Source organism: Rutilus rutilus, assembly GCF_951802725.1.
Source record: "Rutilus rutilus genome assembly, chromosome: 22".
NCBI lineage: Eukaryota > Metazoa > Chordata > Actinopteri > Cypriniformes > Leuciscidae > Rutilus > Rutilus rutilus.
In genome coordinates this window covers 29,456,649-29,471,423 of record NC_140227.1, presented here as the reverse complement: position 1 = coordinate 29,471,423, position 14,775 = coordinate 29,456,649, and the positions used below count along the sequence as shown (strand labels likewise).

Genomic DNA, 14,775 nt, shown 5'->3' with positions numbered 1-14,775 from the left:
TCGTGAGAATGCGGGGACTTCAGAGGTCTTGTGTGTCACACACACGCTGTCGCTTCCTGGTTACATGCATACAGGGGGATTGTCGTGCAACATTTCCGGGACGCGCAGCGCGTGATGGTCAGTTCGCATTCAGTCGCGCGGGTCGCTGAAGGATAATGTTGATTCTCGTCTCACGGTTATTATTTATGACGGCGGTGTGGCGCGTGGCCGAGGGGAAGGTAACGAGCAGGTTTATATGTGTGTTGCTGACAGACACAATGTAATGATTCATTCTTATACTAATGACTTTCACAAGTGTGTTTTGATAGACTTGAAAAGCTACTTCTGAAAAAACACTAAACGAAAAACAAAAGTTATTCTCGGATTCTAAATGTGTTTCGTAAATGAAGGATATATTTATTTTCAGTTATGTTTTGTTATTTTCCTGTTGGAACTTCCAGCCTAGGTTGCGTGTTTTGGGTACGTCTCATATAGTGAGCTGCGTACTGTTTGGGGTATCACGTGCAGAGGCAACATACAGTAGCTGTCTACCTAGGCTGCATGTTTGGACATATGCAAAACCTAGTGTGCTGCCTACGTAAACATTGTGGGTGTCCTACTGACCTATTGAGTTACATGCTGTGTTTACAATGTTACAATGTTATTTAGGCATTATATAGGCATCTGAAATGTAGTGTGCTGCCTACTTAGACAATATTTTGGGAATCTTGGCCACCACTCTAGTGTGTGTGTGAGAAAGATGGACATGAGAAAGAAAAACTAATGACCTGTGTCACCTGCCTAGTGCCTAACCCCAGATAGCACATTTTGGCATCATACAGCATGATATACTGCCAACATAGACAGCATTTTTGGGTGTCTTGTATCTCACAGCAAGTGTGCCTACACACATAACATGGGCAAAACTAGTGAACTGCCTGCCTAAATGCCATTTTTTAGCATCATATGTATCTTAAAACATAGTTTGCTGCCTATTTAGACAGAATTTTCGGCATCTTGGGTATAAGCACCACTCTATAGTCTGGATTTTTGGTCAGCATGGGCATATGCAAAACTCAGTAATCTGCTCAAATAGACGGTATTTTTTGGAATGATGCATATGGGAAAAACCCAGTGACCTGCCTACCTAGACGTCATATTTGAGCACAACAAAACATAAATTACTGCCTACATAGAGAGCACTTTTGGGTGACTTTGCTTAAAAAACTGTGCTGAGCATCATAAGTATCTTACAACTATTTTTATTTTGGGGGCATAAGCAAAACCAAGTGTAGAGCATTTTGGGTATCAATAGACGATAAGATGCTTACCTAGTTCTAGGTCTTGTGGTCTAGATCGAGAGGGTGGGGAGTTCACGTATGTCACAGTTTAACTAGAACGCAACCGCGTACTTTACCATGCAACAAGACAGTCAAGTGAGCATGCTAATGAAGCCTTGATTTCACCTCTCAACCAAACCTTTCAAAAAAGTTACATTGCAGGTTCCACTTGCTGTTCTTGATCGGTCATGGGAGAATAAACTGCTTTGACTGAGAAATGTGCTGGAGCTCTGAACAAAGAGCATGCTTAAATAATAAACAGATGTGATTCATGTATATTAAAGATTACTGAATGATTTTGGTTGGTTACAGACAATGTTTTAGTCTTTTTAACGAGAAATACGTGCATGCATTTTTCATGCGACGTGTAAATGTGTTGCCACTGTTATCAGCTAAGAGAGAGGCTTTTACTTGTTTTGCTGACTTCAGTAAAGCTCACTGTTGCATGGTGGAAGTCTGCTGGCCTGTATATGTGGGTCGTTTCCCAGTAACACACCTCAGCAATTTCCTCTCTACATCTTGAGCGTTTGTCAGTTGTCTGAGAGGACGTCAGTGGTTTTAGAGATGATGCAGTCGTTTTTCGTATATCGTCTAATCTGCATGATTATCTCAGGATGTGCATTTCCTGCTGAAAAGCTTGATTTTTAATTTGGAAGTCGACGTTAATAGTTAGTCTTTTCATCTCAGATAGTTTCTTGGGCCAGCTCTTTTTTCTTCTTTTTTTCAGTTATAAATGAGTCATTTATGAACCCGCCACATGAATTGAGTGTGACGCTCAATTGCGACAACTCTTAGATCATTCTGTGCATTTTGGTCTGAGGCAGAAAGTACAATCCTCCAGCAACTTCCTTTTTAGGAGCACGGATCAGTAACAGTGCCGATAAATGCTGTACAAATGTGTGGGATCTGTGAGGGATTATGCTAAATCCATCTTTAACTGTTTGATTGTTCACACTGGGAAATACCTGGACCTTTGAATGTGAAATATGTTTTGTAATGATTTCATATGTAACTTGTTCCTTGTTCCTGCTCCTGTTGGGCCATTGTTGGGCCTGTTGGGCACACGGGCCAAGTTTAGCTCCAACTTTCCTCAACACACCTACCTGGAAGATCTTTGCTGCATCCCAATTCGCATTCTTATACTATGCCCTAAAAGTATGTCCTGTTTTTTGTGAAGAAAAAGTACACACTTTTGAGTGTGTAGCAGAAGAGTATACAGCTTTGGACATACTACTTTCATAATTGCAACTTTAAATGGAACTTTGGAATGGATATGACTGACGGTGCTCTGAAAGCGAACAGACAAATGCGCTGAATTAGAGACGGTAAAAGTGAGTGGGTATAATATCATTGGTCTTAAAAAGTGGGTGGGTCTTGTCCCACCCATATACAATGGTTCCGACGCCCATGAATCAATCGCCTGTTAGATACACAAGACGATTTATATCTCATGTTAAACCACTAGACTAGAGACATCCGAGCCAGTGGCAAACGTCAGCGGCACTAGCCGAGGAAAGTCTGTTCTCAGCGGGGTACATGAGTGCCGAGCGTCCGATTGCCTGGATCTCACAACTCCGAAAACGTCAGATCAAATTTTCAAATAGGCGCTATCTTTATAAATAAACCAAAGATTTGAGCTTTAAACAACTACATTCTCGCCTGAAATACTCTTAAAACTAACGTTACATTTCGTGACACAATAACAGCAGTATTTTTTAATTACGCGAAAGCGTAATTCTATTGACGCTTGCTGGTTGGTGTGAGATGCATTCTGGGATACCTGGCTGCCTCAAGTCCGATGCATCCTCGGTAAAAGGGGCGGGTCAAGAACACATCCGGGGATTTGAACTGGACTTGGCTAAGATGTGAACTTTGAATTGGAACAGTACTTGGGCAGCGACTGATGACGTTTCACAAGTCCACAAGAACACAAGTACAGACAAGAACGCATATTGAGAAACGGCCTCTGAGTGCAGTGCAGGATTAGAAACCCCTGCTATAGAAGCTCAATGTAAATATATTTACTCTTGACTGGTGCATAACTTTCTTTAGGCATAAAATAATGCATTTTTTACATTAGATTCGGGCTTAGATGCAGAGGCGGACAGAGTACACAGCTTCATTACTTGAGTAAAAGTACAGATACCCCTTGCTAAATTTTACTCAAGTACAAGTAAAAGTACTACAGTCAGATGTCTACTTAAGTAAAAGTACTGAAGTACTTGTTTTTAAAAGTACTTGAGTATCAAGAGTACAAGAGTACATTTTCTAAATATTGCATTACTACTGCCACAGTGCTTACATTGGTAAACACAGCAAACACTTGAAGCGAAACCTATCATTAACTTGTTCAGAAAATTGAAATAGTCTGGCGAGGTGGGGCCACGGGTTGGCACATTCCCGGGATGGACCTGCTGCGTCTTCATCCATTGTTTCATCCATGGTTTCGTCTCTTGTCTAAAAGTGACCATGGAGTTGACTTTGGCGGAAAGCTGAAGGTGATTGCTGATAGGCTGTCCCAATCAGTGGCGCCTGCCTGCACAATCCAATCACGTTTGAGAGGGAAACAACAAATTGAGGGTTTCTGAGATTTTTCTTTTTTCCTTTTTTTTTTTTAGAAGAAGTAACGGGTACTCAGGGTTATGGATAGAAATGTAGTGGAGTAAAGAGTACAATATTTGCCTCTCAAATGTACTTGAGTAAAGTCATGAGTACTTCCCAAAAATGATACTCGAGTAAAGTACAGATCCCTCAAAATTGTACTTAAGTACTGTACTCAAGTAAATGTACTCCATTACTGTCCGGCTCTGCTTAGATGTGATCTCAATAATATGCTCTGTTATAGTCATTCATGTGGATATCAAACAATCTAGCAAGATTCTACATATCGTTAGATATTATAAATCACCTCTTGGTATATTTTATGTGTGGCTGCTTTTGAAAACACATAAACAAATTCAAGCATGACTATTTAAGCAGTCCAAAAGTTCCCGATGATTTGCAAAAGTCCCTTGCTTTTCCTCTAAACAGTTTGTCTGGTTTTCCCGATCTGAGTTTCCCGGTCATCGTTGTTTCTCCCTCGCTAATTTGTATATTATTATTTATCTAGTTAATAGTAATTTCCCTCTGATATCACTTCTGCTTTTGTCCTCCTTTGCGCCACCTTCCATCCCCTCTGTCAGTGTTTATCATCTGGAGTTGTGCGTTGGACACCACCTGACAGAAAACTGCTGGAGATTCTGCATGCATGCAAAGCTCACAGGATATCAATCTATTGGTCATAAGGTTATTATAGGACAGAAAAACAACAAGCTTTGATCTTCGCCACTTTCCATTGCCTTTGGCCCAATTTGGCCATTCATAACAGTTTCCACTGTGCGTGTGGTTCACCTCTGCACTGGGAAGGTTAAGGGAGATTAGTGTGTGTGTATGTATATGGATATGTATATTCCGTTTCCTTTCAATATATTGTATTGTATTTATATGATCTATATTTACATATCAGCAACCACATTGAAGAACCAACCACATCTGTCAAAACACCTAGATAGTAGGGTTTGCGTGTGCTAAATTAGTGGTTGACCGTGTGGGTTTTTCAGTGTTTGATTGTGATTCCTATACGGCACAATTTCAGAAATTAAATGAACACAGTAATATTTTTGCTGAAATAAAACTGTTTTTCATATGCAATGGATTTGTCAATGTTGGTAGACTAAATAAATATGAGCTTGTTAATTGGCCTGGCTTAAATATCACTCGTCTGCCACTCGTTACTGAGACTCTTTGTTGTAGTTTTTGACTAGCTCTGCAGCTGACGAGTGCAGATTTGAGACTAGTTACTCTGTTTTTCACACGTTTCATAATGTCAGTGAACCTTGTATAAAAGTTGTATCGGTCCCACACTAAATACCCCAATAGTAGCAGCGTTGGCGTCTTTGGAGGAAATTATGCACACTGTTTTGCTCACAAGACACATGACATGTCCAAGTATCAGTTCCTGATAATTCAAGGAAAATGTCATTGTCTGATATTTTTGGCTTTGTCCCTCTATGTTCATAGGCACCACTTCCATATAGCTCAAATGGAGTATGTGACAACACAACCACTGAATATTACGAAAAAAATCTGCAAATATGCTGCAGTAGATGCAAACCAGGTAGGTTGTAAAACAAGATTACAGATGTTTCTGTTTTTACCACGATATAGGACAGAGTGTGACCATTTGTATTCAAACGTTTAGAAACGACTGCAGGTTCTGACATATTTATATTTATTGTAGGAACACGTCAGGATAAGCAGTGCACTATGAATTCAGACACCATCTGTGCGCCCTGTCAAGCTGGACAGTACCTGGATCAATTTAACCATAATTCCAATTGTTTCTCCTGTCCACGTTGTAAAGATGGTGAGTCAACTATTTTAATAAAATCACCCCAGAATCAAAAAGGCTTGTTTTTAGTATTCGTTGGAATATATCTTTGAGGGATAGTTCATCATAAAAATTATTCCGCCATCATTTACTCTTCCTCTTGTCCTTCCAAACCATTGAAGATTTTCTTTCTTTAATAAACTACAAATGGAGATTTTCACACTTCAATTTTCTGTTCAACGAAAGTGAATAGTGACTAGAGGCTGTCAAGCAACAAAAATGATATAAAAATACATCTGTTCATTGTTAATTAAAAATATTAACAGATGCAACTTTTGATTTAAATAATGTGTTAGGAAATATTGAAATTAACATTAACTAAGATTAATAAATGCTCATTGTTAGTTCATTTGAACTAATATAGTTAAATATATAGTTCAGTCATAAAACTTTAGAGGGCACAGGCTAGTGGTGCAACGAATCACTAAACTCACGGTTCGGATCATATTACGGTTTTTGAGACACGGATCTGATTTTTTTCTGATCAGCTAAATAAATAAATTAATTGGGGGGTGAGGGGTTAATGTAACTTTGCTTTTCATTTATTACTTAAGGTCCAATTTAAGTATTTCGATACCACAGAAAAAAAGTGTTAACTGTATAAATTAAACATGTTCATCTTTCTCAAGATGTGTTTTGTTGTATGATTAATATTAATGACATGGACAGCAGCAGATTTGTATAGGCTGCTGTCATTTTAAGACCTAATGAACGAATCCGATATAAAGATGCACATCAGATTTCTCTCTCAACTGTTTACTTTTCACTTAAGGCCTAACCGACTTCGTGACGGGTGTTTTGTGTGCGCAAACACCGAATTTACTTGTATAAAAATATTTATTTCTTTTTTTCCCCAACTGAATTTCTTATTGAATTGTTGCTGTTCAATTCTTCTTGTTAGAGAAAGGACTGGCTTATCATAAGAATTGCTCCGCTGATTCCCCAGCTGTTTGCGTTTGCAAGCCTGGATGGACCTGTTTGAACACTGTTTCTGAATGTGATCAGTGTAAAAAATATAAAATCTGCAAACCTGGTCAACGCATCATCAGAAAAGGTAAGAGGCAAACATAATCTAGCTACTGTACATAAACACTATAAGCCAGAATTGGAGACTTGTAGCATTTATGTCTGTTGATGAAATACATTTTTAGCACACATTCACATCTAACATTTACAGTCTCTTTTGGGAAAATTGTGAAAATATTGATGATGACTCATTCAACTTTTGTCAAATAAAATGCTCTCCAGATTACGAATGCTTCTCCCCTTAATATCTATAATCACTAAAACAACATGATTTGTTTCAGTAGACCAGTTATATGTGGCATCATCCTTGTGTTTGTGAATGCAGGATCACCTAAAGCTGATGTCAAGTGTGAAGTGTGTCCGGCTGGAACGTTTTCAAACCACAATAATGCTGAGTCCTGCCAACCACACACAAAGTAAGATGTGAATGGAAAGAGAGAATCATTACTTACAAATATACACCAATGCATACGTCTTATTTGTCTTTTTTTTTTTTTTTGTTAGATGCTATGTTGGTTCAGTTTTAAGACTTGGCGACTCTAAAGCTGACACACAGTGTGAAATGACACAACCCGCATCAAAAACAACAACAACAACAACAACAACAACAGAGGTTTCTCCTCAGATTTCATCAATGCATCCTCACCCAAGAACATTATCAAATCCAAATGAGAAATTGCAGCCCATGAACACGGCCACCACACCATCTCTGCTTCCATCGAGCAGCATGACGCCAAGCACACCAGAGAATCAAACCGCAATAGTCGCTAAATCAGATGCCTCAATTCTAATTTACTGCACTGGTAAATATGAGGCCATTTCATTCCAATTTAGATGACAAACCTTATAAAAGTACCATGTTGTTACATGGTATCAGAATCCTATGCAGGAAATCGGTTGCCTGGTCATTTAAACAGTTTTGCGGTCATTAAAGGGATATTTCACCGCTGGAAAGATGAATGTGTATTTAAATTGGGTCATTTATGTAGTAGAAACGTGAAATTATTTTAGAAGTTGGTGCCTTCTAGACTGAGAAAAGCCGGAAAATGTATTTTTGGCTCATGTGGCTGAAAGACAACTCCCAGAATGCACTTGCTTTGCTGCCCTACGAGGACTCTCCCAAGCCACGCCTACAGAGGGCAGTATCGGAAGAAATTATACAACTAGGCTACTAGTGCCTCGAAACTGAAAAGACGGCGTTTTATCGTGAGATCCCCCTATGGACGGGTTGAACACATGCGGAACGAGCTCCTCCTACTGGCTGGAGTCTCTCGCCTCTGGACAAAAAAGCCTCCGATGATGAAGCTAAATGAAGATTTTTGCATCATCTGAGGTTTTTCTCCAGACACACAATACAGAAATCTCTCGTCTCAGGGGGACATGAGGGAGGGAAGCACGGTCACTCGAAAATACTACCGGGTTTCTACTGATACAAAGCTTAATGCTAATCGGTGAAGTATCCCTTTAAGCACAAAAATTTTACTGCAGAATGCTATGATCGACCAATCAGAATCAAGTATTCCAGAACGCAACTTAATGGAGTGCAATAGTCCCACCAACTTATTTTTATTTTAACTTCTTAGTATTTCTATAGGATTTCTATAGAGTTTTTGTTAAAGGGGTGGTATAATGCCCTTTTCACAAAATGTAAAATAAGTCTTTGATGTCCCCAGAGTGTGTGTGTGAAGTTTTAGCTCAAAACACCCCACAGATATTTTTATATAGCATGTTAAAATTGTCACTTTTTGAGGGTGAGCAAAAATGCACCGTTTTTTTGTGTCTGTCCCTTTAAATGTAAATGAGCTGCTGCTCCCGGCACAGTGGCCGAAGCTTCAAGAGCTTGTGTTCTTTTACCTCACACAGACATGCACTGAAAACTTTTAGCCTTTTATGTTCAGACCGAAGTCAGAAAGATGGAGAGACTCGAGAAGAAGTGACAACATGTAGAAAACATTTCTGAATGATTAGTTGGTGAATTTATGTAGCTTATGTGTAGTTATCTTCTAGTCACTGATTAGCATATATTCTGTCATGATAATCTATAAATTGTGTTCCCGGGGGCGTGGTTTATGTAAATTTTAGGGTTAGTGATGTCACTAACCCGGGAGGAATGTTGTGTAGTCTCTACCAGCCGTTTGTTGTAGTCCTTAAAAAACGATTTCTTTAAAAGCAAATATCTCCCTTTGCTTTGAACTTTGAGCGTTGTAACTTTGCAGGATGTTCTTTATGCTCAAACAGCAACATTACACACTAACTAAAGTTAAAAAAGTTAAATTATAATCAGCCACCCCAAAACAATCAGCTACAGGTGAATCATAACATTACAAGCTTTGATGTGAAGCTTTTTTTTTTTTTTTTTAAATCAGACAAAAAACCAAACGTACAAGACTTAAGTATGATGCCTTGCTTGTGACAATGTTTGAAATTTTAAATTCTCTGTCAGGCATTTCCTTCCTTTCTGTCACTTGTAACCTTTTCATTGTTTCATCTGCGGTCTGTCTTCTCTTCAGTCATTGTTTGTGGTGTTCTGGTTTTGCTGACGCTGGCAGTGATGGGGATTACTTGCATGTTACGAAAGAGAAAAGGTAGTGTGGGTTTTCATTTAAATTATTTAGAGATCAAAGAAGTAATTTTGGTAGATCAGTTAAATGTTATCTGCTCTTTAGATTCAGATTCGGTACTTTAAAAATTTTTTTTTTTAATCATGATCACTTTTTTTTATGCTTCCGGTGACGTCTTTCTCTAACTATTTCCTGCAGGTGAACACAAGGTTCCAATCACAGGGGGGAAAAAGGTACGTTTTTTTTTTAAGTGCATACTGCACAGTATGTACTACATACTATTTTTTTTAAAGAATTTTTAAAAAAGAAAATAGTTTGTTTAAAGAAATTATTTTGGTGTAACTTTACTATCAAACAAGGTAAACCACTAGTAAAAAAGGTAAACTACCAGCACAATGTTAATGTAAAGTTTAGGTTCTCCAATCAACAAGCCTAAATTCTGAATAGCATACCATCATAATACTATTGTACTAATACTATTTCTGCCATATAAAGATATAGTAAGTCTATATATCTTGTTTTGTTACATATAAAGGATAAGCATACTAGCATACTACTCTTACTATTTCTGGCAAGTAGAGATAGAATAAGGCTGTCTCTGAAATCGGCCTTATACCCTTAAATAGGGCACTATTGAAGGGGATAGCCATTTGTAGTGGTGTCCGAAACCATATTGGACGTTATTAAGTGCACTCATTCAATCCCACAATGCACCGCAATAACGAGTGTACAAACCAACCTTTATTTACCTGACTAAAGCACAAAGAAAAGATTTCCAATGTTTTCACTGATCAACTTAATTGTATTTTGTAAAGATAAACATATTTGGATTTGGATGGCTGCAACACGCTCCAAATAAGTTGGGACAGAGGCATGTTTACCACTGTGTCCCATCATCTTTTCTTTTAATTACACTTTTTAATTGTTCTGGAACTGAGGATACTAACTTCTTCAAGTGGAATTTTTACCCAATCTGGCTTGATAGAAGACAGCTGCTTACCAGTCTGTGGTCATTAGGGCTGCACAATATATAGACATTATCGAACTTATTGAATTATCGCATATGTATATATATATAAATGTATATATCGCGATATGCATATAGCAACAGCTTGCAATAACTGGGGTCATGAACAAAAGACAAAGAGAAAATCACTCACTGCTCTCGGCTGGATAACTTTTGTAGCTTTAATAAGAATCAGTATATATTTAATTCATACAGTGAAAACTAAGCAGTGTTTTATTTTTACATTTGATTTATTCAATTTCTGTTGTTAAATAAACCTAATGTAGGATAACCTGAACCCCGAGGTTTACACTGATGTTAAAATAACACTTCTTATGTTTCAGTAAAACACTGCTGTTCACTTTCAGAAGTGTTAGGGATGTTTTCTTGTCACAAAAAGAATGTGAAACACGTGTAGGTTATATAATTTTAAAGATAATTTAAGTTTATTTTACACACTTTAACCATTATCGTATCGAATATCGCATTATTTAATGAGTTATCGCATATCGCATTTTTCTTCAGTATCATGCAGCCCTAGCGGTCGTCATTGTCTGATTCTCCTTTTCACGATGAGTCATACATGTGTCATACATACATACTATGGTGTAGAGTGTCGATAAATCACTCGGATGTAGCACTTGCTGAATGAGGCTTGGCATTGTCTTACTTCCCAGGAAAGATGTGATGTCATGATACCATGACATATCTCTGTTCAATCTGAATATACGCCCCCATGTCGGCAATACCTTCACACACATAGATTCACCTCCGCACTATGACAGATGTTTGCATTTGCACCTGGCGCTGATGAAAGTCTGGATGGTCCCTTTTTTCCTTGGGGCTGAGAACTCATCTGTTTTTCCCAAAAACAAGCTGAAACATGGACTCATCAGACCACAGCACACATTTCCACTGTCTTTTAGATCATCTGAGATGAGCTCGGGCCCAGTGAACTCGACGACATCTCTGCTTAGAACTGATGTATAGCTTTCTCCTGGCATAACAGGAGATTCAAGTGGCATTTCTTGATGCAGCAGCAGACTGTGTTAAGTGACGGTTTTCCAAAATACTCCCGAGCCCATGTGTGGCTATATTTAACAGAGTAGCATTATGGTTTCTCATGCAGTGCCATCTGAGGGTTTGATCGTGACGCCTTCTTGTCTTGCCCTACAAAGCCTGAGATTTCACAGTATTATGAATGGTAGATGGTGAAAAACACAAATTGTTCCTCCAAGGTTGTTCCTCAAGGCTAAATGAAGATATGTCTCAGCCATAACTAACACATTGTTTAGATTTGTCTATCGTATTATACCCTTGAACAGAGACCCTCTGTCTCGGTCATACACTTAGTCACAGATTTACTTTTGTCAGGTCATATACAAGGTCATACACATACATACATTCATAAGGGTATATTCTATGAATATTTCTTCCACACAAGCAAAGACTGAGATGCTCCTTTTATACCCAATAAAGATACCCTCACCTATTGCCAATTCACCTGCTTATTGTGGGCTTTTTCTAAACGGTGTAACTTGGATATTCACTAATCTTTTAACTTTTATTTTCCCCCCCGTCTCAACTTTTTTGGAGTGCGTTGCAGCCATCCAAATCAAAATGTGTTTATCTTTACAGAATACAATTCAGTTGGTCAGTGAAAACATTGGAAATCTTTTCTTTGTACTTCTGTCAGTTAAATAAAGGTTTAAGTAAAATGAACAAATCACAGATTCTTTATTTTATTGCACTTTTCAAAATGTCCCAACTTTTCAGGAAATGGGGATGTACAACAAGAAATTCTTAGCACACTAAACTAATTCCTCACATGACCTTATTTCCACTTTGCATAATTCAGTGTCATACATTTAATATATTAGAAATAAATAGGATTATTGTGCAGTTTTTCATTAATCCGATAAAATTACGTCTGCGTCCGAAATCACATACTTCACGACCTCTAAAAAAAGTATGTTCTATATAGTATGAATGTAATCTAGACGTACTACATTTGCATTGTTGTCATTATCATGTGACCAACCAGCGTCAGTTGCGTCGCTACACTTCCCGTTCATAAATCCTCTCCCATGGCCTCATGGGATAGTAAAGTGTCCATCGTAAACACACTTCAGAATCCGACCAGAAGTAGTAGGTCATCCGGGTACTTATTTCCTACTCTTTTATGAGTACTGTGAATTCATACATACTACTTTTCTCACATACTGTTTTTCGCCTACTATATAGTACGGAAGTATGTGATTTTGGATGAAATGGAATTTCTAATCGAGCACATTGCATTGTGGGATGCAGTATTCCACACATCCTCATTTAATTTTTTCCCATCTCTTGTTCTCTTCAGTTAGAGCAGGATCCCTCAAAGAGCAACATACCCGATTGTCAGCATCTGTTAACCGCCGAAAAGTGCCAGAAGGAGCCCTCCATGTCTTCATCGGACAGCCAGAGTCAGCCGGACTCCAGCCAGAGTCACATCAGCGGAGACTGGCTGGAACGCACCAGTCAGGAGGAGCTGCCGTCCGTCTCCAGCCCGTTAGTCAATCTCAGCATCACGGCCACCTTCAACTGCCAGGTGAACCCGGCGACGGCGTCCTGTTCCATCCCGATGAACACATCTGCACTGACACCCCGCGCTGAAGCTCCGGTGCCGCTTTCCCAAGAGGAGGTCTGTGTATCCTGCCAGCAAGAGGACGGCAAAGAAGCTCTGCAGTCAGTGCAGGAGAGCGGCCCGTGTACCTTCTGATGTTACCGATCAGGCCAACTGAAGAAATGTATATGTTTAGAGAAATATATTTGCCAAATGCCCAAATGTATTGCAATATCAGGGATTTAAAAAAGACGTTTATTGCATCTTTAAAAAAAAAAATTATTATGTAAAGCTGATATGTAAAACATATAGATTGATATACAAGCTCACATTATTACTTTAGCACTAATCTGTGTTTTCCACAATCAGCATCTGATGTATAGAGAGCAGGGTGACTGAAGGCTGATTTAATTTCACATCATTTGATGATAATAACTTGGCCCAGCTAGGCCACCAAAGCTCTATCCTGCAAAACTAATTCACCAAACAGGCGAAGTCAACAATGCTGATCATTTAAAATACCAAATATTGGCCTTGTTGATATATTGGCCGACCTCCAGTGTGAATTATTTACATCAGTGATGTTTCATAGTTATAAAAAGTCATAGTTTATACGTATACTTTATACATAGTTTCATAGTCATGCTTATTTAGTAATTGTCTTTGACCCAATAAGACTTAAAGCGATAGTTCACCATATGTCATCATATCCTCAGCCTCAAACTGTCCTAAAAGTTTCTTTGTTCTGTGGAAATTTAAAAGATATTCTGAAGAATGTTGGAAACCAAAGCGTTTCGGTCCGCATTGACTTCCATAGTATTTTTTTTTTTTAACCAGCAGTTGTTTGAATACTCACAGAAATATCTTCTTTTGTGTGCAACAGAGCAACCTGAGTAAATGATAACAGAATTTTCATTTTTGAGTGAACTATCCCTTAAATGAATAATAAATAGATTTGTTTAGATATATGAAACTAGCGCCACCCAGTGGTTATTTTCTCTACCTCCCCAGTTGCAAACCTACACAGTGTTTTAATGTCCTGTTGTTTTTCCCCCATTATAATGTAAAGACTCAGTGAACGGTGGGATTACATGAGATGAATGAGAAATAGAGCCTTCTGTTGCAGCACAGGCTGTCCAAAACTTTTGTTAGATTAGAGAGTCAACACACTGTATATATTGCACTGCCAAGTATATTGCCAAAGATGATAGATTATGTATATAGATATTTTTTTTAATGTTTTTTAAGTTGTAAATAAATTGTCATTGTAACATTTTGTATATATATATACACGTATAAAACCAAATTTTATTCATAATTGCTTGTCTATGTTATTTTTTTGTCTATTAGGCAGTCTATTATTAAGTATAAGTTGTGTAACTCATCCAGCGTCGTTTGTGCTACAGACATGGATGAAACCTGTAACTTGAGATTTAATAATGTAGACTAAAAAATCATTTGAGTGACCTAGCAATGTCTTGGTATAATGCAAGAGAGTTTTGAACAGGAATGTACCACAAGTCTAAAGCCCAGTCATAGTTTATTCAGCGTATATCAATTAAAGCAATATATTTCCTCATAGACTGACAACTGTGGAAACTACAGTGTAGTCAATGCCTGTGGTTCTCCTTGCCAGAACATCCATTACACAGACGCTGTTGGTAGACCACCAGCACAAAAAGCAGTTTGAGATGAAAGTCTCTTTATTATGAGGCCGGAGGACAGCCTCCAGCGGTGGATCAATACAGCTGTTAACAGACTTAAGGAATCAGAGAAGTTTTCTTTAGGAGCTGATTTAATATTGATCATGCTGTTTTGATGGTTGCTATACT

The 14,775-nt window shown here is 38.3% G+C and overlaps 1 protein-coding gene across 1 annotated transcript; it reads left to right on the top strand.

The window, feature by feature from the left end:
* The first annotated feature begins 21 nt into the window (after window positions 1–21).
* Window positions 22–14,261, top strand: tnfrsf1b (tumor necrosis factor receptor superfamily, member 1B). Its single transcript, XM_084396224.1, has 9 exons — window positions 22–218; window positions 5,379–5,475; window positions 5,599–5,724; window positions 6,650–6,802; window positions 7,100–7,190; window positions 7,279–7,577; window positions 9,285–9,359; window positions 9,534–9,568; window positions 12,701–14,261. The coding sequence occupies exons 1-9, from the start codon at window positions 156–158 to the stop codon at window positions 13,097–13,099; spliced, it is 1,338 nt and encodes a 445-aa protein (XP_084252350.1). The 5' UTR covers window positions 22–155; the 3' UTR covers window positions 13,100–14,261.
* Window positions 14,262–14,775: the final 514 nt, after the last annotated feature.

What these genes read in the sequence shown, in the direction of transcription:
- tnfrsf1b (XM_084396224.1), top strand. Translation starts at nt 156, where the DNA reads ATGTTGATTCTCGTCTCACGGTTATTATTTATGACGGCGGTGTGGCGC. An exon ending in GGCGCGTGGCCGAGGGGAAG is followed by an intron (nt 219 to 5,378) that starts GTAACGAGCAGG and finishes CTATGTTCATAG; the next exon opens with GCACCACTTCCATATAGCTC. An exon ending in CAATCACAGGGGGGAAAAAG is followed by an intron (nt 9,569 to 12,700) that starts GTACGTTTTTTT and finishes TGTTCTCTTCAG; the next exon opens with TTAGAGCAGGATCCCTCAAA.